Source organism: Hemitrygon akajei, chromosome 6 (genome assembly GCF_048418815.1).
Source record: "Hemitrygon akajei chromosome 6, sHemAka1.3, whole genome shotgun sequence".
Classification (NCBI taxonomy): Eukaryota; Metazoa; Chordata; class Chondrichthyes; order Myliobatiformes; family Dasyatidae; genus Hemitrygon; species Hemitrygon akajei.
In genome coordinates this window covers 6099577-6126422 of record NC_133129.1, presented here as the reverse complement: position 1 = coordinate 6126422, position 26846 = coordinate 6099577, and the positions used below count along the sequence as shown (strand labels likewise).

At 42.6% G+C, this 26846-nt stretch overlaps 1 protein-coding gene across 2 annotated transcripts in view; it reads left to right on the top strand.

Moving 5' to 3' along the window:
- Positions 1 to 26846, top strand: part of nup155 (nucleoporin 155) — a 278025-nt gene that overhangs the window by 84770 nt on the left and 166409 nt on the right. For both annotated transcript variants that reach the window (XM_073047830.1, XM_073047831.1), the window contains 4 exons: positions 3760 to 3833; positions 6409 to 6500; positions 14594 to 14691; positions 24066 to 24218. In XM_073047830.1, coding sequence (XP_072903931.1) covers positions 3760 to 3833; positions 6409 to 6500; positions 14594 to 14691; positions 24066 to 24218 — 417 coding nt within the window. The remainder of the gene's footprint in view (positions 1 to 3759; positions 3834 to 6408; positions 6501 to 14593; positions 14692 to 24065; positions 24219 to 26846) is intronic.

Below are 26846 nucleotides of genomic sequence, written 5' to 3'. Positions count from 1 at the left end.
ACACTCAAGCATTTCAGTCCGCCATAAGTCATCCCCACAATTGCCAATGCCCTTTTCACTGGTGAATACTGAAGCAAAGTATTCATTAAGTACCTCTGCTATCACCTTTGGGTCCATGCACATGTTTCCACCATTGCACTTGATTGGTCCTATTCTTACACGGCTCATCCTCTTGCTCTTCACGTATTTGTAGAATGCTTTGGGGTTTCTCTTATTCTTGATCGCCAAGGCCTTTTCATGGAATCTTTCGCTTTTCCAGATTTCGTTCTTGAGCTGCTTCCTGGCACTCTTGTAATGTTCTAGCAGTACTGAGTTTCTTGAACCTTTCGTAAGCTTTTCTTGTTTTCTTAACTAGATTTTCTGCATCCTTTTCTGGTCCAGTTCTGGTCGCCTCACCATAGGAAGGATGTGGAAGCATTGGAAAGGGTACAGAGGAGATTTACCAGGATGCTGCCTGGTTTTGGGAGTAAGCATTATGATCAGAGGTTAAGGGAGCTAGGGCTTTAATCTCTGGAGAGAAGGAGGATGAGAGGAGACATGATAGAGGTATACAAGATATTAAGAGGAATAGATAGAGTGGATAGCCAGCTCCACTTCCCCAGGGCACCACTGCTCAATACATGAGGATGTGGCTTTAAGGTAAGGGGAGGAAAGTTCAATGGGGATATTAGAGGGTTTTTTACTCAGAGAGTGGTTGGTGCATGGAATGCACTGCCTGAGTCAGTGATGGAGGCAGATACACTAGTGAAATTTAAGAGACTACTGGACAGGCATATGGAGGAATTTAAGGTGGAGGGTTATATGGGGGGAGGGCAGGGTTTAAGGGTTGGCACAACATTGTGGGCGAAATGGTCTGTACTGTGCTGTATTGTTCTTTGTACAGCATTGTTCTTTTACTCTACCATCCTTTCCTTGCCTCAATGGAACATACCTCTGCAGAACGCCAGGCAAATATTCTTTGAACATTTGCCTCATTTCTGCCATGTGTTTCCCTGAGAACATCTCCCAGTTTATGTTCCCACGTTCCTGCCTCATAGCATCATATTTCCCCTGTTACGAACCCCGTAACTGGGTCACTTACCAGCAAAGATAGAGAGGTCCGTTGAAGTCTGATGGTACTATTTTTAACAGTATTTATTAGTAAAAATACACAAAAATAATATCAATGCAAACATACAGATAATATACGTCATCAATACTAAATCTAAAAGTGCGGGTATAATAATAATAAGAAATAAGCTCTATCGTTGTCTAGAGGATAATGTATTGTCCGATAGAAATATAAAAGTCACTCAGTTCATTCAGGCTGCAGCCTTTGGTTGGAGTCAAGAGAGAGATTTTTAGAAACTTGCCAATTCCTTTTATGATTTCGATCCTTCGAGAGTTCCGTTGGTGTGGCCGGTCACTTGTGGCCTCTCCTTTAGCTAAGCCGTTCTTCCGTGGTAAGCCCACTACCCTGGCAAGGGAGGACGCACACGGGCCCCACTGGCTTTGGCTATCAAACGCTGTCACTGGATTTCCAGCGTTTCTCCTGGTGCGTCTAAAGGGGTTGTTCCCCAGACCCTCTTTTATCCTTACTCACGGGGTCTCAGATGTCAGTCAGATTGGGATGATGCAATCCCTCAACCAGCTCAGTGTGGTCATCCCCTGAGGGCTTCAATGAATAGTACAGTACTGAATACACAATTCCGTCTCCAAGAGACAATGGCCGTTATCCGTGGCTTTGTCTTGCTGAGGCCAGGACACATTCCAAAACCTTGAGGATTCTCTCTCATTTGCTGGGTCCCAGACCCGAATTAATAGCGATCTTGCGATTCTCAAAAAAGGAGTGGGCTACTTTGTACCTTTTGGCCCCTCAGAGTTGTGGCACATTCATAACACCCCCTTACCCCAATTAATTGTTTTCCCAATCTGTCTGCTGCTAATCCTCTCCAGCACTATGGTAAAGGATCACTATCTCCAAAATGCTCTCCCACGAGAGATCTGACACCTGACCAGGTTCTTTTCCCAATACCAGATCAAGTATAGCATCTCCTGTAGTTGTATTGTGTCAAGAAGCCTTACTGAACACACCTAACAAACTCCACCCCATCTAATCCCCTCACTCTAGGGACATGTCAATCAATATTTGGGAAATTAAAATCTCCTACCACGACAACCCTGTTAATTATTACACCTTTCCAGAATCTGACTCCCTACCTGCTCATCGATGTCCCTGTTACTATTGGGGGGGGGGGGGACTCTATAAAAATCAGTTAGTAGAGTTATTGCTCCCTTCTTGTTTCTGACTTCCACCCATAATGACTGAGTAGACAATCCCTCCATGACTTCCTCCTATTTTGCAGCCGTGATGCTATCCCTGATCAGCAATGCCACTCCCCACCTCTTTTGCCTCCCTCCCAGTCCCTTTTGAAACGTCTAAAGCCCGGCACATTCAGCAGCCATTGCTGCCCCTGAGACATCCAAGTCTCTGTAATGGCCACAATGTCATAGTTCCACATATTGATCCATGCTCTAAGTTCATCTATCATGATACTCCTTGCATTAAAGTAGACACATCCCAAACCAACAGGCTGAGTGCATCTTTGCTCTTATCATCTGCTTATCCTTTCTCACAAACTGTCTCTACTAGTGCACCATCTGCCCCATCCTCTGCCTGTTCAATTTGGTTCCCACCCCCTCCAATTCTAGTTTAAATCCTTCCTAATAGTATGAGTAAACCTCTCTCCAGGATATTGGTTCCCCTCCAGTTCAGGTGTAGCCTGTCCCACTTGTACAGGTCACTCCTTCACCAGAAAATGTTCCAATCATCCAGGAACTTGAAACCCTGTGCCCTGCACATCTTCTCAGCCACTCTTCATCTGCACTACCATCCTGTTCTAGCTCGTTGCACCGGGAATAATCCGGACAGTACCACCTCGGAAGTCATGCTCCTTAGCCTCTTTCCTAACTCCCTAAAGTTACTGCGTAAGACCTCTACTCTTCTCCTGCCTATGTCATTGGTATGAACATGTACCATGACCTCCAGCTGCTCAACTTCCCCTTCAAGAACATTCAGCAAACGTTCAGGGGTATCCTGGACCCTAGCACCTGGGAGGCAACACACTATCCTCCTGTTTCTAGCTGTCACAGAATCTCCTATCTGTCCCCCTAACTTTCGAGTCTCCTATATCTATTGCTCTGCCTGACTTCACCCTACCCTTCTGAGGCTCAGAGCTGACCACAGTGCTGTTGGTCTGGCTGCTGCTGCCTTGCCCAGATTGGTCTTCTGCAAAGGGGTATACCTGTTGCTGAGAGTAATGGCCACAAGGGGACCCTGCACTGACTTCTTTCTCCATTTACCTTTCTCGGCGTTCACCCATCTACTCCTTGAATTCTGCTCTCTGAGTGTGCTCAAAAGTCATATCCTGTCAAATGCTCTGCCTCCCGGATGATCCTAAGTTCATCCAGATCCAGCTCCAACTCCTTAATGCCGTCTTTCAGGAGCTGGACTTGGCTGCACTTCCCACAGATGTAGTCATCAGGGAGACTATAAGGTTCCATGAGTTCCCTGTCCTACAGGAGGAGCATTCACTGTCTAGTCCCATTTGGATAAGCTGGGCTGCACTGTGAAGGTCATGTTTTTTGCTCCATTTTTCTGTTTACTGTTTTAGAGTACATTTTGGGACATGTTGAGAGCTGGTTCCATCATTTGTCTACTTTGGCTGTTTGTACCCAGGCCAGGTTGTTTATTTTTTTTTATTATTTACCTTTTTCCAGATCCATTGGTTCAGGTTGCCATTGACAACTCCAGAAACATCTTGTATACTCGCTCTGAGAAGGGAGTCCTGCAGGTAAGGTACTGAGTTATTCACAGTGTTAAATAGAATCAGTCATAGGGAAGTACAACACAGAAAAGGGCACATCTCATCCATGCCGGAACCATTTAAACTGCCTCCTCCCATCAACCTGGACCGAGAGCGTAGACCTCCATATCCCTCCTATCCATGAACCTTTCCAAACTTATCTTAAATGTTGAAATCGAGCTCACATGCACCAGTCGTACAGGCATCTTAATCCCCACTCTCATGAACCCCTAAGAGAAGGAGTTTTCCCTCATGTTCTCTTTAAGCCACAGTCTCTGGTTGTGGTCCCTCCCAACCTTGGAAAAGGCCTGCTTGCATTTACCCTATATATACCCTCATAATTTTGTATACCTCTATCAAATCTCTGCTCAATCTTCTACGTTCTAAAGAATACAGTTCTAACTTATTGAATCTTTGCTTATATCTTGGGTCCTCCACACCTGGCAACATCCTTGTAATTTTTTTCTCCACTCTTTCAACCTTGTTTACATGTGGGAAAACATCATGAGTTATCCCAGTAACCAAGAAGGGTCAGCTGAATGCCTTGATGGACTGCTGTCCAGTGGCCCTGACACCCATCATGATGAACCTAGAGAGGTTGATCCTGGCTCATCTCTGGCCCCTGATCATATCAGCCCTTGAACCCCTGCAGTTTGCTTCTCAGAAGTGCATTGGAATTGACTATATTCATCTACAGGCTGAACAGAGCCTACTCCCATTTGGATAAGTATGGCTTATTTTTTGATTTTTCAAGTGCCTTCAATACCTTACAGCCCTCACTGCTAGAGGAAAAGCTTCCTTCCATGCAGACTGGCACTTCCATTGTATACTGGATAATGGACTACCTGTTTGGAACACCACAGTTTGTGCGGCTTCAGTTCTGTGTGTCAGACTTGGCTATAAGCAGCACTGGGGCTCCATAGGGGATTGCATTGGTTCTCTTCACGTATATCCTGTATACCTCGGACCTTTGATAGAACCATGAGCCATGTTATCTGCAGAAATTCTCTGATGACTGAGCACTGGTTGGGTCTATAAAGGGAGGACAGGAGGATGAAGAGAGGTGCCTGGTGGAGGACCTTGTCAAATGGTGCAAGCTCAGTCATCTATCGCTCAACATCAATAAGACAAAGGAGATGGTGATGGACTTTAGGAAGAGTAAGCCTGCATTGCTCCCTGTTACTATTGATGGTGAGAACATGGATATGGTGAGGACCTATAAATATCTGGGGGTGCTCTTGGATCATAGACTTGAGTGGAGCACCAACACAGAGGCTGTGTACAAGAAGGGCCAGAGTTGCCTCTACTTCCTGAGGAGACTGTGGTCCTTTGGAATATGCAGGCCTCTCCTTCACATGTTCTACCAGTCTGTTGTTGTCAGTACGTTCCTCTATGCGGTGGTGTGCTGGGGCAGTGACATCAACATAGGTGATTCCAATAGGCTCAATAAACTGATTAGAAAGGTTGGCTCTGTTATAGGAGTCAAACTGGACACACTGGAGGCTGTGGTAGAGCAAAGGACCCTATAGAAAATCCTGGCAATTCTGAACAATGTTCCTCACCCTCTGCATGCCTCCTTGGCTGAACAGAGGGGCATTTGTTGTAATAGACCAAGGCAACTGCACTGCTGCAAAGAGTGCTATATGAGGTGGTTCTTACCCTCAGTGATTAGGTTTTATAATGAGTCAACCTATAGCTGAGGGCGAGATAACCCCCTCCTGTTAAGACTGTTTGAGATAACAAATTTTCTTTATTCTTTCTTACTTCTCTGCTAATATTTGATTACCTGTACACTTGTAATGCCACTGTGACACTAATTTCCTTTGGGATCAATGAAGTATCTGTCTATTCATTGTTCTTGTAGGTAGGTGACCAAAACTGCACATAATACTCCAAATTAGGCCTCATCAAAGTCTTGTACAACTTCAACATAACATCCCATTTTCTCTTGTCAATACATTAATTTGTGAAGGGCAATGTGCCAAAACCTTTCTTTATAACCCTTCTGCCTGTGACACCACTTTCAACGAATTGTGTACTTTTTTACCCGACCATTCACTGTGTAAGACCTGATTGGTCCTATCTAAGTGTAAAACCTCGCACTTTTCGGCATTAAATTCCATCTGCCATTTTCACTTCATTTTTGTAGTTGATGCAGATCCCTCTGCAAGCCTTGATAGTCTTCCTCACTGTCCACAACACCCCCAATCTTGGTGTCATCAGCAAATTTGCTGATCCAGTTAATCACATTGCCATCCAGATCATTGATATAGATGACAACCAATGGAGGACCCAGCATGGATCCCTGCGTTGCTCCACTGGTTACAGGCCTCCGGTCAGAGAGGATGGTTTCCATTCATTGCTTGATTTTTTTTTCCATCCTTGTGAAAGTATGAGGGAGAGGTAAAGACAGGCCCCATAGGCAAATGAACTTGGATGTATCCTACCAACACTGGGGAGCCACAGTCTAACCATGAAGAGTGGAAAGTATCCCTGTGTGCAAGTTTGACTAATGAGTCTAGTCATCCTTTTGATTGGTATTGATATGTCTGTCTGGTTTTAGGTGTATGACCTAGGGATTGATGGCCAAGGGATGAGCCGAGTGGCTTCCTTATCCCAGAATTCATTAGTTTCTTCAGCAGGTAACATAGCCAGGTGAGTGTGTAACTTGCTTTGATTACTACTCGAAGTGTGAGTGTGGAGCTGTGATTGTCCTGATTATTGGTATTTGACAAACCTTAACATTACTCAATACCTTTCCATGTTATCAACAAATGACACAAAGTTGGATGCCTTGCAAACAAATATCTGATGGTTCTTTTTTAAAGGATCAACGTGAAAAGACAAGCACTTATTATCTAACAGTAATGAAGGATAACTACAGATGCTCGACATCTGAAAACAGATAATACTGGAAACACTCAGTTTTGATATGTTTTTCAATTTGGAAGGGTTAACTGTTTCTCTCTCAGCAACTGTTGCCTTTCCTGGAGAACATTTCCAGCATTTTCTGCTGCTTTTTTAGTACTACGGGAGTGGTCTGCAGTTTAAGGGCAATGTTGAAGGAGATCTGCAGAGTTGGGTAGTATTGTGGATGCAGTGCACTTCTGGAGTGCACTGAAGGAAGGCTGCACTGTCAGTGAACAAGTGGTAGTGGTGTGATCGCTCAAGGCAAGTATAGTGTTCTGTCAAAGAATTTTATATTGGTGGGTCTGCAGAATGATCTATGGAAATCTCACTATTTTGCCCCCTTTGCCACTTGCTGATCATAATGGGATTTGATCCAGGATGTTTGTGTAGATTCCTGAACTAGAGAATGCCAATGCATGATGTTGTTTAATGTGGAAGGCAGGTGCACAGGCATCTACCACATTGAGGTCGAGGTCCAAGTCAAGTCAAGTTTATTGTTCCTTTAGCTGTATATATGTATATAACCTATGTAACTGTACAGTGAATATAGAAACAAGACAGTGTTTCTCTGAACCATGGTGTAAGGCACAGTTATACACATAACACACGATAATTTATGAAGGTACAGATAAAACCTGCAGATGAATCATGCATAAGTAACAAAACTAAAGTTCATAAATTAAATATTGTAAGGTACAGTTAACCAGTGACACTTTGAAGGTGATGCAGCAGGGTGTTCAAAAGTCTGTATGTAGGCCTCCGTTAGTCAGTGCTGGGTCCATTGTTATTTGCCATCTATATCAATGATCTGGATGATAATGTGGTAAATTGGATCAGCAAATTTGCTGATGATACAAAGATTGGAGGTGTAGTGGACAGTGAGGAAGGTTTTCAAAGCTTGCAGAGGGATTTGGACCAGCTGGAAAAATGGGCTGAAAAATGGCAGATGGAGTTTAATACAGGCAAGTGTGAGGTATTGATTGCACTTTGGAAGGAAAAATCAAGGTAGAACATACAAGGTAAATGGTAGGACACTGAGGAGTGCAGTAGAACAGAGGGATCTGGGAATAGAGATACAAAATTCCCTAAAAGTGGTGCCACAGGTAGATAGGGTCATAAAGAGAACTTTTGGTATATTGGCCTTTATAAATCAAAGTATTGAGTATAAGAGTTGGAATGTTATGGTGAGGTTGTACAAGGCATTGGTGAGGCTGAATTTGGAGTATTGTGTGCAGTTTTGCTCACTGAATTATAGGAAGGATATTAATAATGTTGAAAGAGTGCAGAGAAGGTTTACAAGGATGTTGCCAGGACTTGAGAAACTGAGTTAAAGAGAAAGGTTGAATAAGTTAGGACTTTATTCCCTGGAGCGTAGAAGAATGGGGGGAGATTTGATAGAGGTATATAAAATTGATGGGTATAGACAGAGTGAATGCAAGCAGGCTTTTTCCACTGAGGCTAGGGGAGAAAAAACCCAGAGGACATGGGTTCAGGGTGAAGGGGGAAAAGTTTAAAGGGAACATGGGGGGGGGCTTCTTCACACAGAGGGTGGTGGGAGTGTGGAATGAACTGCCAGATGAAGTGGTCAATGCGGAATCACGTTTAACATTTAAGAAAAACTTGAACAGGTACATGGATGAGAGGTGTATGGAGGGATATAGTCCAGGTACAGGTCACTGGGACTAGGCAGAAAAATGGTTAAGCACAGCCATGAAGGGCTAAAAGGCCTGTTTCTGTGCTGTAATGTTCTATGGTTCTATGGTAATATAGTGTTCATGGTAAGACTCTTGGCAGTGTGGAGGATTAGAGGGATCTTGGGGTCTGAGTCCATAGGACACTCAAAACTACTGTGCAGGTTGACTCTGTGGTTGAGAAGGTATACACGGTGCATTGGCCTTCATCAATTGTGGGATTAAATTTAAGAGCCGAGAGGTAATGTTGCAGCTATATAGGACCCTGCTGAGGTCCCACTTGGAGTACTGTGCTCAGTTCTGGTCACCTCACGACAGGAAGGATGTGGAAACCATAGAAAGGGTGCAGAGGAGATTTACAAGGATGTTGCCTGGATTGGGGAATATACCTTATGAGAATAGGTTGAATGAATGCGGCCTTTTCTCCTTGGAGAGATGGAAGATGAGAGGTGGGTGTCATTGTATTTGAGCATCTCATCAAATGATTGATATAGATCATGAGGAGATAAGTCTCAGCATAAACAACTGGACTTTCACTGGTCATGAATTTCTGAACTGAATTAGTTTTATTTAAGCTTACACTCTTTTTTAACGATTAGCCAGTGCTCAGTTATTAGTATATCATCCTCAATTATGGATACTCTGAAATTGTTTTATATTTTTGGGACTCCCAGTACAGCACAGATAAGCCAGCAGCAAAATTAGTAAGGGCTCCGAGATGGTCTTATTTCCCCCTAAATAAGAAATGTTTATTTAAATTGAAAAGTGGGTCTTGTAGAATGAAAGGGGGAAACAAAAGAAAGACAGGAGGAAAACTGCACCAAAACCTGAAGACAAGTGATAAAATATTGACTGATGGTGAGGACACTGACGTCGGCGCTAGCAACCAAGCTGAACACGATATGGAGACTGTTCATGCGAACATCAGGGCTGAATTACAGGCACTTCATTTGGACATGAAAAGAACTGAGTGATACCTTGGGTTTTCTTAAAGAAGAAACTGGTGGATTTCAGAGAAGAAATTAACCAGAAGTTGGATGATATTGTTGGTGATTTATAAGAAATAATGGGCAGAGTTGAGGATATGGAGCAAAGGGCGACAGAAGTGGATGAATGGAAGGCTGAGGCCGGGGAGGTCCTTTCCCACACATTGGAACTTCAGGAGATCATTCAAGCTCGACTAACGAACCTGGAGGTGCGTTCACGCAGGAATAACATACGTATCCATGGAATTTCCGAGGGGGCAGAGGGAGACAACATACAGGAATTTCTGGAAAAATTTATTAAAACTGAGTTGTTCCTTTATGATGACGCCCTCGGCATACAATGCTGCCATCGATCTATTGGATCCAAACCACCACAAGGTTCCAACCCAAGGTCCGTGGTCAAAGAGTTGGTGCTTCGCTCTGCTTGGAAAGAACGAGAGATTTATTATGATGCGAAAATAGTTTTTTGACAAAGACTACCCAACTGAAATACTTATGAAAAGAAAGGCTTACTGCACCGTCAGAAAAATGCTTAATGAAAAGGGGCTCCAGTTCCAGACTCTACCCAGCCAAACTTTGAGTGTTTTCTGGCACTGGACAAGTCATTTACGCATCGGAGGCAATGGAAGACCTGAAAAACAGGAGATTTTTCCCGGTCTGCCCCGGAATCTTGGCCCCCTACAGAAGGCACGGCCACGGCAAAAATGAGGAGGCTTTCCTGTGAGACAGCGGGTGCAAAATCCCGTCGGGACCGAGAAACACGTCTGAAACGCATTCAGGACAAGCTAAAGGAATTTCAACGCAACAAAGGTACTTCATGAGAGCTCTCAAAAGTATAGTGGCAAAATATCCTTCAGCTAGCTCAGTAAAATTACATGTACTCTAACACCAAACTACAAGTGACTTTTATTAAGAACTTTAAAATAGAACATAAATGATTTTTCCTCTGCAAGCTCTTGTTACTGTAACTGACCACAAACCTGGGAGCTGATGTTTGATTTTGTTCTTTTTTGTGCACTGTCCTGATTTCAATTTTTCAGATGCATCAACCTGCACTAGGAGGGGGCCCTTTGGGTTTAAGGGCTTTCCCCTGACTTAGAAGTTTAGTTTAAACTTCAAAGATGAAAGTCATAGATGTTGTATGTGTTTATATGTTAAATGTTAGCTTATTGTACATACAGAAATTCATTTGTTTAGGTCATCTAGGGATATCTAACTATTTATATAAACCCTTTTTTATTGGTGTGGAATGCCATATCTAGAAATCACCCTTAATGTGAATGGGTTACATAACCTAATCAAAAGGAGTAAGGCTTTAGCTTAAAATGAAGAGAGAAAATTAAGATACAATTTTTTTGGCAAGAAACTCACCTTTCAAAGATTGAACACGAGAAGTTACGCAAAATGGGATTTAAAAATTGTTATTACAGTGGGCCCTCCTTATCTGCGGATTCCGCATGCGTGAATTGAACCAACCGCGAATTGTGAAAAGCCGGAAGTGCTCTTCCAGCACTTGTTCAGGCATGTACAGACTTTTTTCTTGTCATTATTCCCTAAACAATGCAGGTATAACAACTATTTTACATAGCATTTACATTGTATTAGGTATTATAAGCAATCTAGAGACGATTTAAAGTATATGGGAGGATGTGTGTTGCTTATTGTGTATCGGGATCGAAAAAAATCGGAAGTTCTCTAAGTCAGACAGAACAGGTACATCCAGTATTATTTAGCATCAGTTAGTCAAACGTTTGTCTTAGTATATAGTATATATTTTACCTTTCTATGCACATAAAACACTTAAGAACGTATGTTTCAGCGCCAGGCTTGGGCATGGAAGTTCCCGAGTTCGATCCAGTGACAGACCGCTCCCGAGTGCGCTCTCCACTATGCCGGGTTGATGTGGAGGATCAAAAACTCAAAACCCCAAGACCCAATAATTAAACCACTGTGTTGCTTAGTAATAATTGTAGCTTTCATCAGGGCAGAACCCTTCTCACTTTATCCTTTAAAATTGTTCCAATCGTTGACCGATGTAGACTAACGCTTTTCCAATGGCCAATGGTGTTTCACCTCTTTCTGATCGCTTTATTATTTCCACTTTATTTTCAATCGTAATTGTTTTTGTGAACTGAAACACTGCAGATTTAGAGTCTGCTGCTAGGTCCTAATGTCCACCACACTGAGACAGATTAAATAAGGGAATTGAGCATCCACGAATTTTGGTATCCGCGAGGGGTCCCGGAGCCAATCACTTGCGGATAAGGAGGGCTGACTATACTCTTCTTTTGAGAGGAGAAACACAAGGGGAGTTGCAATATTAATCTCAAATAAAGTAAGTTTCCGGGTTTCCTCACAGATTACAGACAAAGAAGGGTGTTATTTACTGGTGAAGCGTTTTATTGATTATAAAGAAGTTACTCTACTGAATGTTTACATGAATTCACCAGGGAATGCTAAACAGCTGATTAAGAAGGTTTTTAATATGGTAGCTATGGAAACAGTTGGTGTGGTAATATGTTGGGGGGGACTGGAATATTCAATTACATCCTTCCCTGGACTCCTCAAATAGAAAAAAGATAAATCTGGAAACATTACATGTCAAGAAACTGCTCAAAGAAATAGGCATGACAGATATATAGAGAGAGTTACATTCACTTGATAGACGGTTCACCTTTTTTTCTCATCCCCTACTTGAGAATAGATTTTTTAAAAATGTTTAGTTTAGAGAGACAGGATTATAAAATGCGATATAAGGTTAAGAGACATCTGACCACACGGGGTTTACTTAACATTACATTTAGACAACAAACCCAAAGATACCATATGGAGACTTAGGGGATCATTCAAAAGACTGGTATTATGTCTAAAATACCTAAAGAAAGAGTTTGAAGATTATATGATATATAATGATAATATAACCACAAAATATATAACCATATAACAATTACAGCACGGAAACAGGCCATCTTGGCCCTTCTAGTCTGTGCCAAACACTTACTCTCACCTAGACCCACCGACCTGCACTCAGCCCCTAACCTTCCATTCCTTTCCTGTCCATATACCTATCCAATTTTTTTTTAAATTACAATATCGAACTTGCCTCTACCACTTCTACTGGAAGCTCGTTCCACACAGCTACCACTCTGAGTAAAGAAGTTCCCCCTCATGTTACCGTTAAACATTTAACTCTCAACTCATGTCCTCTTGTTTGAATCTCCCCTACTCACAATGGAAAAAGCTTATCTACGTCAATTCTGTCTATCCCCCTCATAACTTTAAGTTACAGAAAAAGGTTGAACAAGTTAGGCCTTTATTCTTTGGAGCGTAGATTGTTGAGGGGGGACTTGATAGAGGTATTTAAAATTATGAGGGGGATACATAGGGTTGACGTGGATAGGCTTTTTCCATTGAGAGTAGGGGAGATTCAAACAAGAGGACATGAGTTGAGAGTTATGGGGCAAAAGTTTAAGGGTAACATGAGGGGGAATTTCTTTACTCAGAGTGGTAGCTGTGTGGAACGAGCTTCCAGTAGAAGTGGTAGAGGCAGGTCTGGTATTGTCATTTAAAGTAAAATTGGATAGGTATATGGACAGGAAAGGAATGGAGGGTTATGGGCTGACTGCAGGTCAATGGGACTAGGTGAGAGTAAGCGTTCAGCACAGACTAAAAGGGCTGAGATGGCCTGTTTCTGTGCTGTAATTGTTATATAGTTATATAAGCTTTGAAAACCTAATTCATTATCCACAGCGCCACCTACCTTAGTATCATCTGCATACTTACTGATCCAATTTACCACCCCATCATCCAGATCATTAATGTATATGACAAACATCATTGGACCCAGTATAGATCCCTGAGGCACACCACTAGTCACCGGCCTCCAACCTGACAAACAGTTATCCACCATTACTCTCTGGCATCTCCCATCCAGCCACTGTTGAATCCATTTTACTACTTCAATATTAATACCTAACGATTGAACCTTCCTAACTAACCTTCCATGTGGAACCTTGTCAAAGGCCTTACTGAAGTCCATATAGATAGCATCCACTGCTTCACCCTTGTCAACTTTCCTAGTAACCTCTTCAAAAAATTCAATAAGATTTGAAAAAAACATGACCTTCCACGTATAAAACCATATTGACTGTTCCTAATCAGACCCTGTTTATCCAGATAATTATATATACCATATCTAAGAATACTTTCCATTAATTTACCCACCACTGACATCAAACTGACAGGCCGATAATTGCTAGGTTTACTCGTAGAACCCTTTTTAAACAATGGAACCACATGAGCAATACGCCAATCCTCCAGCACCATCCCATTTCTAATGACATTTGAAATATTTCTGTCAGAGCCCCTGCTATTTCGACACCATCTTCCCTCAAGGTCCTAGGGATTATCCTGTCAGGACCCAGAGATTTATCCACTTTTACATTCCTTAAAAGCACCAGTACTTCATCTTCTTTAATCATCATAGTTTGCATAACTTCCCTACTTGTTTCCCTTACCTTACACAATTCAATATCCTATTCCTTAGTGAATACCGAAGAAAAGAAATTGTTCAAGATCTCCCATCTTTTTTGGCTCCACACATAGCTGTCCACTCTGATTCTCTAAGGGACCAATTTTATTCCTCACTCTCCTTTTGCTATTAATATAACTGTAGAAACCCTTTGTATTTATTTTCACCTTACTTGCCAAAGCAACCTCATATCTTCTTTTAGCTTTTCTAATTTCCTTCTTAAGATTCTTTTTACATTCTTTATATTCCTTGAGCACCTCATTGTAGATCTCTCTCTTTTTCTGAACCAAGTTTCGAATATCCCTTGAAAGCCATGGCTCTCTCAAACTTTTAACCTTTCCTTTCAACCTAACAGGAACATAAAGATTCTGTACTCTCAAAGTTTCACCTTCAAATGACCTCAATTTCTCTATTACATCCTTCCCATAAAACAATTTGTCTCAATCCACTCCTAAATCCTTTCACATCTCCTCAAAGTTAGGCTTTCTCCAATCAAAAATCTCAACCCTGGGTTCAGTCCCATCCTTCTCCATAATTACTTGCCTACTTTTCAATTAGATGTTCCTTTCTCCTCTCCCATTTCTGTGACCGTGTGCTTGCATTTTTACTGATTTTTTTTGTCAATTTCAGGACCATAGATCGGGCAGTCTTCAAACCAATTGTGCACATTGCTGTGATTGAGAGCTCAGAGTCTGTGGATTGCCACCTGTTGGCTGTGACACATGCAGGTGAGAATTTGAAGCGTTGGTGAACCAAGGGCTGAAGCCAAGTTATAACATCATAGAATTGTACTGTGTGGAAACAGATCTTTCAGCTCGGCATCCATGTTGGCAATCTATCCCTGTAAACCTCTTCTATCCATGGAGCTATATGTCCAGTGAGTGATTATCATCACAAGCCTTGGTGGAAGGTGTGGAGGTCCGGAGATGCCTTGCCATCAAGATCCCCCTCTCGGCCTCATCAATATAGTACAAAGAAAAGCTTATGAAGCAATACATTTGGCACCAGCTTGACTGCAGGAGCATCTGGAAGGATGTTCGATGACATCCAGCCACCATAGGGGCTGTATTCCAGATTTGCTGCCTGGGTTTAATCCTGTAGCCTTCATCTCTTCTGTTACTGCCCACCAGACAGTGGGGCTATTTACCCATATCTGGGGATCTGTTTCACAAGCACCAGGGTGTGTCCACATGCCAGTGGGCTTGTGTGCTATGTGTGCAGGGGCCAGACCTCCTCCCCGTCCACTGTACTTCAGCCTGAGCCTGAAACAATTCAGTTTCCGTGTGGCACCAGCAAGGAGGTACTACATGAAGTTTGATGTTGGAGAGGGTAGATACTGGCAGGGGGAGGCTTATACATTCAACTCTCTTTTTCGTGAGACTACTAGCCAGTGGTGGAAGCTGAAAGTGAGAGCGACAAGCACTACCAACTACTCCACCTCACTAGATGTGTCATAACAACCATTTTGAGAACAAAATGGACCTGTCTAAATATGTATCAAATATTTTAAGTACATAGCATAATTATGTAATTACCGTAGATTTCACACTACAGAGCGCACCTGATTAAAAGCCGCTGGCTCTAATTTTAGAAAGAAAATCAATTTTGTACTTGTACAAGCCGCACCGGATTTTAGGCCGCAGGTGTCCCACGTTGTAATATGAGATATTTACACAGAAAGATATTACACGTGAGGATTTTTTAACTTTTAATTAAATCTATATGGTAACATAAACAAATACATATTGCAAATGCTTTTTTTCGAACCGTGCCTGTAACGCGGCTACTTTTAAATATACATACGTATCGGTAACACACAAATTACGTTGCGTATACTTTTTTACTGAACAACATTCCAATATCTCCTAACGACTGGTAAAAAATATATATACTGCAGCCTACCAGGAAAAGTTATTGATCGCCTTTAACTTAAAAGCAGCGTTTTCGCTTGGCTAATGTGCTCCCCCCACCTTCCCGTTTATCGCAAACCGGTATTTCCCACAAGACGCGGCGAAATCGGATGTGACGTCATAGCATCCCGGGATGTAGTACAGAAAACAAATATAGTTAAAACACTTCTAACTTTAACTAGAAAATACTAACAAATGAATTACTAAGCGAAAATATTATAAACTAAATAACTGCCATAAAGGCAACACAATGCTTTTCTTCGAGTGTTTTCCATGTTGATGAGGGTGAGTACAAATGACTGATTTACAATAATTTAATTGTGAAAGTGCGCTTGATTTATCGTACAATTTCATTGGACCTCTGTGAACTACTCATCAATTTTATTGGTCTACTGTTACGAGGCAAAATGTTTTTGGCGGCATGAAAAAAAATCATGCATTAGCCGCACCGTAGTAAAGGCCGCAGTGTTCAAAGCTGTTCAAAATGTGGGAAAAATGATAGATAGATACTTTATTCATGTAGCGGCTTATAATCCGACATCTACGGTATGTGATGAGGTTCACAAGGATGGTTCCAGGAATGAAAGGGTTATCATATGAGGAATGTTTGATGGCTCTGCGTCTGTAGTTGCTGAAATTCAGAAGGATGAGGGGGGGGATCTCACTGAAACCTTTCGAATGTGGAAAGGATGTTTTCCATGGTGGGAGAGTCTAGGACAAGCGGGCACAGGCTTAGGATAGAGGGGCATCCTTTGAAAACAGTAAACATGAGGAAATCTGCAGATGCTGGAAATTCAAACAACACATACAAAATGCTGGTGGAACACAGCAGGCCAGGCAGCATCTATAAGGAGAAGCACTGTTGATGTTTCGGGCCGAGACCCTTCATCAGGACTAACTTTGAAAACAGTGTTGTGGAGAAATTTCTTTAGCTAAAGCGTGGTGAATTTGTAGAATATGTTGCCACATGCAGCTGTGGAGGCCAGGTCGTTGGGTGTATTTAAGGCAGAGATTGATAGGTTCTTGATTGGACACAGCATCAGTGGTTACAGGTAGAAGGCCAGGAACTAGGTTGAGGAGGAGGAAAAGGAGGATCAGCCATGATTGAATGGTGGAGCAGACTCGATGGGCCGGATGGCCTAATTCTGCACCTATGTGTTATGGTCTGCAATTATATACCTCTAGAGCTTCCTCTGTCAGCTCATTCCATATACCCATCACATTTTTTTGAGAAAAGTTGTCCCTTGTATCTCTTAAATCTTCTGCTCTTATTTAAACCTGTGGGTTCTAGTTTTATACTCCCTTATCCTGACCAGCAGATTGACCATTTATCTCCTCTGTGCCGTTCATGATTTTATCTATAAGGACACCACTCAGTCACCTGTGCTCAGGGAAAATAATTGTAGCCTATCCAGTCTCTTAGAGTTAAAGCTCTCCAGTTCTAGTAATATGCTTCTGAAATTTTTCTGCAGTTTCTTCAGCCTAATTACAACTATCTTCTACCCAGTCGACCAGAAACGCATAGTTATCCAAGTGCGATTTCACCAACATTTACTTTACCATGTCTGACTCTTTATTTGTATCCATTCTGGTTTCCATGAGGTCTTATCTTCCAGACCAGACTGCCACATGGGACCTTGTTAAAAGCTTTGCTAAGGCCTATGTAGATTACATTGTTGACCCTGATGTCATTAATTTTCTTCAAAAAATAGTAATCAATTTTGGTGTGACACTATTTCCCCATACACAAATCTCTGGATGATCTTTGTCACAGTAAGTACAGATAAATATTCATTGGCTTTGGCTTTCTTTCAAGGGGAATATTCTGCTGGGAAAATTACTTGGTAGTCAGCACTGCCCAGCAATAATGCTTTGTGAATTGGGAGAGGTGTTGCATGAGGTGGCCAAAACAAGCATCCTATGCAAAGAGGAGAAAGAAATTTGATGGCTGGCCAAGTTATGCTTCTAGACTTGGACAGAACTGTCAAACAATATCCATGTATTAGTGGAACCTGGAATCTTCTGAAGATTTCAAACTATTAAAAACATTCCACAACAAAATGTTTAAAAAGGCATAATTCAATTCAAATGCTTCATCCAATCTTAATGCTACCAAGTCCTTGTTGTGATGGAAAATAACTGGTTCTTTGAGTCTCAACAGTAGAGGCCTGGACGCACACTGTTTTAATAATAAGGAATTTATTTACAAGGGGAAGTCGGGTCAACACAAGCAACTACAATACACAGAAAGCAGTGTGGGGACAGGGTACCGCTACACATACAAAGAACATGGGAAAAGCACTACGACAACTATCCCCCTTGACCTTGGATAGCTGCAGCTCCCTTACCAGGACAAACGATAGACCTTCCCAAATATAAATCAATGCACTTACCTTCAATGAGGTGGTCTGTAAGAGAGACCGAGCCAGGCACATGTCTCACCTTTTATAGCATGGGGCTGGGCACGATAATCCAATTAAGGTGACCAATAAATTAGGTGTGCATTGATTAGTTGGGAGGGACCAAATGTTGATTGGCATGTGGTGTGTCCTCCGACCAGCCAGGTGGCAGTGCGTCTGTCACGTGGCCGGTATCTCCGGATACACTCCACCCCTCGGAAGACGCACCACATAGCCAACACACACAAGAGGGTGAAACTATATCACATACCAGAAATAACTATTTTTAAGCAGCTAAGTAAATGCAGAGACACTCAATCAGCTGGCATGCGCAACATAGTATAAAAATGGCTATGATTACAAGGATGAGTGCGATGGACCAGTGAATGACAGTTGCCCACCACCCCTCTAGGGACCCAAACGGCCACCAGTTGCCCCATGAGGTGTTGTGCTGGAGGAGCTGATCCCTTGATTTTTGAATTTTAGCCACCGAGTCCCAAATGTGAGCAGCCAAGTTGCTGGACTCATCAGGGATAAAGGTACAGCATTCCTTACCAACCACTGCACACGTTCCACCAGCAGCAGCGAGTAGGTAGTCCAGTGCCATTCGGTTCTGCAGGGCGATCATCCTGACAGCTGTCAGTTCTGCCGCCGTTCAGGTGAGGGCATCCTCCGTGTGTTGCAGTGCCACTGTCGTCTCGTTGGCCAGAGTCTTGAGCACACTGGTCATCTGGATCACCTCCCGGGACAGCCGGGCCGTACCATAACTGGGAAAGGCTATCATCCAGAACCTCTCTGCCTCTGTAATGGCCCTCTTGTCCCGGTGGCCGCTGTACGCCGGATGCTCCCCAAGGTCATTCAGGGGGTGGATGAAGGGCACCACATATGCTGGAAAGCAGTAGCTGTACCAGCTCGTGGGGAGCCACGGGTAGGCGCGGTGGCCGCAGATCTAGTGAGTCCCGTTCAGGGTCCAGGGAGCCCCCAGCTTAGCGGCACCATTGGCAGTGGTCACTGGGGCACCCGGGGTACCAGTTTCGCTCACAGTTCCTGTGACCAGCTGAAAAGAAGTGTGCTCATTGCGGAGTCTGCACCAGCATTCGTTAGGTCTACTCAGTGGCTGTGGAATAACTCTGAGGGTGGGGACTCGGGTGGAGGTCAAATTGTGGGGAGGGAAATACCAGTTCCTGAAGCACCCACCCCATCGGGGGTCAATTGGTGGCTGTTTGGGTCCCTAGAGGGGTGGTGGGCAACTGTCATTCACTGGTCCATCGCACTCATCCTTGTAATCATAGCCATTTTTATACTATGTTGCGCATGTCAGCTGATTGAGTGTCTCTGAATTTACTTAGCTGCTTAAAAATAGTTATTTCTGGTATGTGATATAGTTTCACCCTCTTGTGTGTGTTGGCTATATGGTGCGTCTTCCGAGGGGTGGAGTGTATCCGGAGATACCGGCCACGTGACAGACGCACTGCCACCTGGCTGGTCGGAGGACACACCACATGCCAATCAACATTTGGTCCCTCCCAACTAATCAATGCACACCTAAATTATTGGTCACCTTAATTGGATTATCTTGCCCAGCCCCATGCTATAAAAGGTGAGACATGTGCCTGGCTCAGTCTTTCTTACAGACTACCTCATTGAATGTAAGTGCATTGATTTATGTTTGGGAAGGTCTATCGTTTGTCCTGGTAAGGGAGCCACAGCTATCCAAGGTCAAGGGGATAGCTGTTGTAGTGCTTTTCCCTTGTTCTTTGTATGTGTAACTGTACTCTGTCCCCACACTGCTTTCTGTGTATTGTAGTTGCTTGTGTTGACCCGACTTCCCCTTGTAAATAAATTCCTTATTATTAAAACAGTGTGTGTCCAGGCCTCTCCTGTTGAGACTCGAAGAACCAGTTATTTTCCATCACAACAGTCCTGCATAACATTTAAGCACTATCAAATACCTTAACTGTTTACAATCTAAGCCAAATGTATCTTAAAGTATTTTAAATCCTTCAAAAAAATAACAACGTAATCTCTTTTGAAAATACTATGCCGTGCTAAGCTAGAAACCATTGCCAATCAGCCAATCCTCTATCCATGCTAGTATCTTCCCCATAATTCCATGGGCTCTTATCTTGTTAAGCAGCCTCGTGCAGCTCCTTATCAAATGCCTTCTGAAAATCCAAGTACGTAATGTCCACTGTTTCTTTGTCTATCCTGCCTGTTGTTTCTTCAAAGGATTCCAACAGACTTAACAGGCAAGATTTTCCCCTAAGGAAGCCATGCTGACTCTGGCCATTTTATCATGTGCCTCTAAGCACAGTTATCTTGAAACCACATCCTTAACAATTGACTTCAACATCTTCCCAACCACTAATGTCAGGCTAACAGGCCTATAATGTCCTTTCTTCTGCCTCCCTCCCTTCTTGAAGAGGGGAGTAACATTTGCATATCTCCAGTTCTCTGGAACCATGCCAGAATCTATAGACTCTTGGAAGATCATTAATAATACCTGCACAATCTCTTTGGCTACCTCTCTTACAACCCTGAGGTGTAGTCCATCAGGTTCAAGCACTATTTCCCTAGTTACAGCAACTGCATTCACTTCTGCTAGTTTACCTTCATCGTTCATCTTTCCCCCCCTTATGGCCTTTTAGTCGCCTTCTGTTGGTTTTTAAATGTTTCCACATCCTCTGACTTCACCTGATTTTTGCTTTATCATATGCCCTCTCTTTTGCTTTTATATCGTCTTTGTCTTCGCTTGTCAGCTACTGTTTCTGTTGCAATGTGGCGTTTGGGGTGACTGGAGGCGGACCCAAGTGCAGGACACAAGCACGGAGACTTGACATGGAGACAGACTTGGACTGGGAGCCAGGACTTGGACTTGACTTGGAACTTGGAACCTGGACTGGACTTGGGACTCAGAGCCTGGACCTGGAACACGGAGACTGGAACTGGAACAGGGCGCCTGGAACTTGGAACACTGATCCTGGATCTTAGAACATGGAGCCTAGAACTGGTCAATACTCTCCAATGCCATTAGGCTTTACAATTCAACCGCCAGGACTTAAGAACTTTTTAAAAGCTATTATTAATGCTTTTTGAGATAGTGATTTAGATGCATATCATATTTTTTACTGAGTTAAGTATTGTATGTAATTAGTTTTGCTACAACAAGTGTATGGGACATTGGAAAAAAAGTTGAATTTCCCCATGGGGATGAATAAAGTATCTATCTATCTATCTATCATCTGGAACATGGAGACGACAACACCAAACAAAGGCCATGTCCACACTAGACCGGATAATTTTGAAATCGCCGGTTTTACGTAAAAACGATAGACGTTCACAAGAGGAGTTTTAAAAATCTAAGCTATCACCCATCACTTGAGAACCTATTGTTTCCCACATTAACCTCTTAATATGCCTGCAGAATCTCCTAGGATTCTCTTTTACCTTATGTAAATTTGCTAATTTTTTGTCCTCCTGTTTTCCCTCAAATATACTCTAGCATCTTTTTCTCCTCAAGAGTTTGGCTTGATACCAACTGCTTATACCTTCCATAGTCCACCTCCTTTTTCAGACCAGACCCTCAATATTGCTCATGAAGTGTTCCCCACTGTTGCCAGCCAAACAGGAACATACTGTTCCTGAAGTCAAGTCACTATTATTGTCATTTTGACAATAACTGCAGGTACAATACATAGTAAAAATGAGATAACGTTTTTCAGGACCGTGGTGTTTACAACTCTCCCTATCTTACTTTTACCTGTCTCACACTTGCCAGACATCCCTTTACTTGCAAACAGCTTTAGCCAGTCAATTTTTCTAAGTTGTCCAGTGCCTCTAAAATTTGCTTTTCCCCATGCTTGGACTTTAACCTGCAGACTAATCTTATCCTTTCCCATAACTTAAAACTAATAGAAATCTGGTCACCATTTGCAAAATTCTGCTTCGCTGACTCTTGTCTGTCCCATTTCCCACTGAGGTTCATTGTTGCCCTTCTGTAGTACAGTTATCTAGACTGTAAATTGTTTAAGAAAACTTTTCAGGACACTTAATGAATTCTGCCCCATCTAAGCACTTGGCAGTAGGGCAGTCCAAGTCAATATCAAGAAAGTAAAGTCATCTACTATTACAACCTTTTTATTTTTACAGCTATCTGTGATCAACCTGCATAAAAATTTTGTTTCCATGTGCAATGCATCAGCTAGTGCTCATCAGGATTCAATGCCATCTGTCATTGCTCTGTCTATTTACCGTCTTCGTCTTGGAGTCATAGAGAAGTACAGCACAGAAGCAGGCCCTATGGCCCATCTAGTCTGCTGAACCATTTAAACTGTCAATCCCATCCCATCCATATCCTTACTATCCATGTACCTATCCAAACGTCTCTTGAACTTTGAAATTGAGCTCGCATGTACCACCTGCACTGGCTGAATAAGGTCCTAACCTATCCAATCTTCCCACATAACTCATGTCCTCCAGTCCCGGCAAGATCCTTGTAAATTTTCTCTTTCAGACTTATTTACAATTTTCCTGTAGGTGGGTGAACAAAAATGCACACGATACTCCAAATTAGGTTCACCAACATCTTATACAATTTCAATATAACATCCCATCTCTTACACTCAATACTTTGATTTATGAAGGCCACTGTACCAAAAGCTTTCTCTACACCCCTATCTATCAATGCCAGCACTTTCAATGAATTATGGGCCTGTATTCCCAGAACTATTTTTTCTATTGTACTCCTCAGTGCCTTACCTTTCATTGTGTAACACCTACCCTGGTTGATCCTGCCAAAGTGCAATACCTCATACTTGTCTGCATTAAACTCCATCTGCCATTTTTCATCTACTTTTCCAGCTGGTTCAGATCCTGCTGCAAGAACTGACAGTGTTCCTTGCTGTCCACCACACCACTAATCTTACGTCAGATTTGCTGATTCGGTTAACCACGTTATCATCCAGATCATTGATATGGATGACAAACTACAAACACTCAACACCAATCCCTGCTGCACTCTGCTAGTCACAAGCCTCCAGTCAGAGGGCAATTATCTACTACCACTCTGGTTTCTCCCACAAATCCAATGTCTAATCCAATTTACTACCTCATCTTGAATGCCAAGCGACTGAACCTGCTTGACCAACCTCCCATGAGGGACCTTGTCTGATGCCTTACTAAAGTCTATGTAGACAACATCCACTTTCCTGGTAATTTCCTCAAAATACTCTGAGGTTGGTTAGCCACGACCTACAATGCACAAAGCCAAGCTGACTATTCTTAATCAGAATTTGTCTATCCAAATACTCATATATCTGGTCCCTCAGAATACCTTCCAATAACTTTTCCACTACTGATGTCAGGCTCACTGACCTATAATTTCCAAGTTTATTTTAAGAGCCTTTCTTAAACCTACAATTCTGCTATCCACAATTCCACCACTTTTGGCCTTGAATGCGTAATGAATCAAAGTTTAAAGTATAATTATCATCTAATTATGTGTACCGTATACAACCTTTGAGATTGATCTTGCAGGCAGCCATTAAACAAAGAAGCAAAATAGAATTTGTTAAAGCCCCCACACTCCCCAAAGATAGCCAAACATCTAATGTGCAAAGAAAAAGAACCAATTGTTGAAAGTTGTTTTTTAAACAAAAGCTAACAAACATTCCATAGAATACTAACCACAGAGTCCACGCAAGTCGTCCACAATTGACAGGGTTTGACCTCTCCCAGCATTTAATAAAGTGTGTGTGACATATACTGTGATTGCTGTCTTTGTTTTGTATCTAGGTGTGCGACTATATTTCAGCACAATGCCCTTCAAGAATCCATCTGCAAGACCCAGCATGCTGGTGCTGGTACATGTACGACTGCCACCAGGATTTTCTGCTTCAGCCATGCCACAGAGGCCCTCCAAGGTTCACAAAGCTCTGTATATGAAAGGTATTTGCATTACAGGGGAACTATGACTGTATGCTGCTTCTTATTTATATGACATTAAAACAAAGAATCTGGAGTGGGAATTAGTCAAGCTATTTTTTGTCAAACCTGAAATCATGACTGATCTAGTTTTGGTCTCAATACCAATACTCCACTGCCTTCCTATGCCCCTCAACTCCGCTCCAGTTGAAAGACCTGTCAATGTGTTTTAAATACATTCAGTTTTCAGCGATAGAGAATTTCAGTCACAATTCACCAGAAGAAGAAACTCCTCCATGCCTTCAACTGAAATTTGTGCCCCTTATTATGGTGGAATTTGAGATAACTACACCAAGGAAACATCCTCTCAGGATATATGTGAGTGGGGGAGGGGAGAGAAAGAAGTGAGAATCTGTGAGGTAATAGGTAGAAGTTATAATGGAATCAGATAGGAGAGGACAGTGGACCACAGGAGAAAAGCCGAGAAGGACCTAAAGGCCTGTTTCTGTGCTGTAATGTTCTATGGTTCTTAAAAAAAAAGGAGGGGCACCAGAAGGAGGCGAAGAGAAGGGGATGTGAGAGAAATTAGCTGATGTTAGAAAAATCAATGTTCATGCCATCAGGTTGGAGGCTACCCAGACAGAACATGAGATGCTGTTCCTCCAACCTGTGAGTGGCCTCAACATGGCAGAAGAGGAGGCCATGGGCCAACAGGGCAGCTTTGATGGATGCCAGAGGAAGGAAAACTCTGTTCTTTGAAGGGCATATACAATGTCCCGGAGTGGAAAGTCTCATCATAAGAACAGTTGTGACAAAGATAGAAGAAATGAGAAAAAAAGAATAGAATTTATGTGACAGGGTGGGAAGAGGTATAGTTAAGATAGTTGTGAGAGTCTGTATAAAACACAGTCAGCAGACAGTGTGTTTCCAGAGATGGAGAGAGATTGTCTAAGAGATTCAAGATTGTTTAATGTCATTTCCTGTACACAAGTGTAAGGAGAGTAAAATAATGGTTACTCTGAATCTGATGCAGCACTAAATAAAGACACAAAAGATAATGATCAAGTTTAATAATAATAAGACAACACACAATAAATGTCAATACATAAGACTGATTGACTGATTGTATGTCCCTAAAGTGACACTAGGCTATACATAAGGTGACTGATGGGAGATAATAAAGTACAGGTAGCTCCTGAGTTATGAATGTCCGACTTACAGACAACTCGTACTTACGAACCAGGGAAGGAGAACGCCGTCCGCCATTTTAAGTTGTTGCCTTTGACACTGTGTTGAGTGTTTAACTTTGTATTTGGCTTAAATTTTTCTTAGTAAGGTTCACCCTGACCCCGCCCCCTCCATTCCGGTGAGCTGGTGGCCCCGTGGGATCAGCGCCGGGCTGGAGAACGGAGGTTTCCGAGTTCTATCCAGTGACAGAGCGCTCCTGTGCTGGGCTGATGTCGATCCAGAGACTCCCATACCATCCCTGCCGGGTTGATGTTGAGCTCGCAACTCGACATCGTAAAAAAAACACTGCCACCTCCAGTTTAAATTCCCATGCGGAATATTGTGGAGGATCAAATACTCAAACCCAGCACAGCTCCCACTTGTCCCATTTAACTTTCTCAGTGCGGACCCAGGGAATTCAGTGAGGTGGTCCTTAGGACCCAGCGGACCTCGGGACCCGCCACCCACGGTGTTTCTGTTGACGGAAAGCGATCGCGATTGAAAATAAAGTGGAAATAATGAAGTGTTTGGAAAGAGGTGAAATGCCATTGGTTATTGGAAAAGCATTAGGCTACAATCGGTCAACGATTGGAACAATTTTAAAGGACAACGGATAAAGTGAGAATAATGGAGCATGCGAAAGGTGCTGCTCCGATGAAAGCTACAATTATTATGAAGCAATGCAGTGGTTTAATTATTGGAATACATACGTCCTTAAGTGTTTTATATGCATAGAAAGGTAAAATATATACTATATACTAAGACAAACATTTGACTAACTGACACTAAATAATACCGTATTGTTCCGACTGAGGTACAAATCCGACTTAAAGCAGAACTCAGGAATGGAACTTGTACGTAACCCGGGGACTGCCTGTAGTGGTGGAATTAGTGGGTGGAACTATCTTACTGCTTGGGGAAAGTAATTATTTTTGAGTCTGGTGGTCCTGTCAGCCCTCGCTAATAACTCTCCTACCACTGACATAAAGATTTACTGGTCTATAGTTCCCCAGCTTGTCCTTTCAGCCTTTCTTAAATGCACAATGTTAACCCATGTCCAGCCTTCCCATACCCATGGCCAATGATAATACACATTTCTCTGCTATGATCCCAGCAATTTCTTCCCTACTTTTGCACAGTATGAAAAGTTTGTCTTGCCAAATATGGGTCTTTTAACTTGTGCAACGAAGTTCCTCCTCCATAACAATTTTTAACAAATAGAATTATGGTCACTGGTCCCAAAGAGCTTCCCCACTGACACTTCAATCTTTTGTCATAGAATAATAGAGTCATACAACGCTGTACCACTGAACCAGACTCTTTGGCCCATCTAGCCCATGCTGAACTATTAATTTGTCCAGTCCTATCAACCTGCACACAGACCATCGCTCTCCATACACTTCCCATCCACCACTTGTGCTGAAG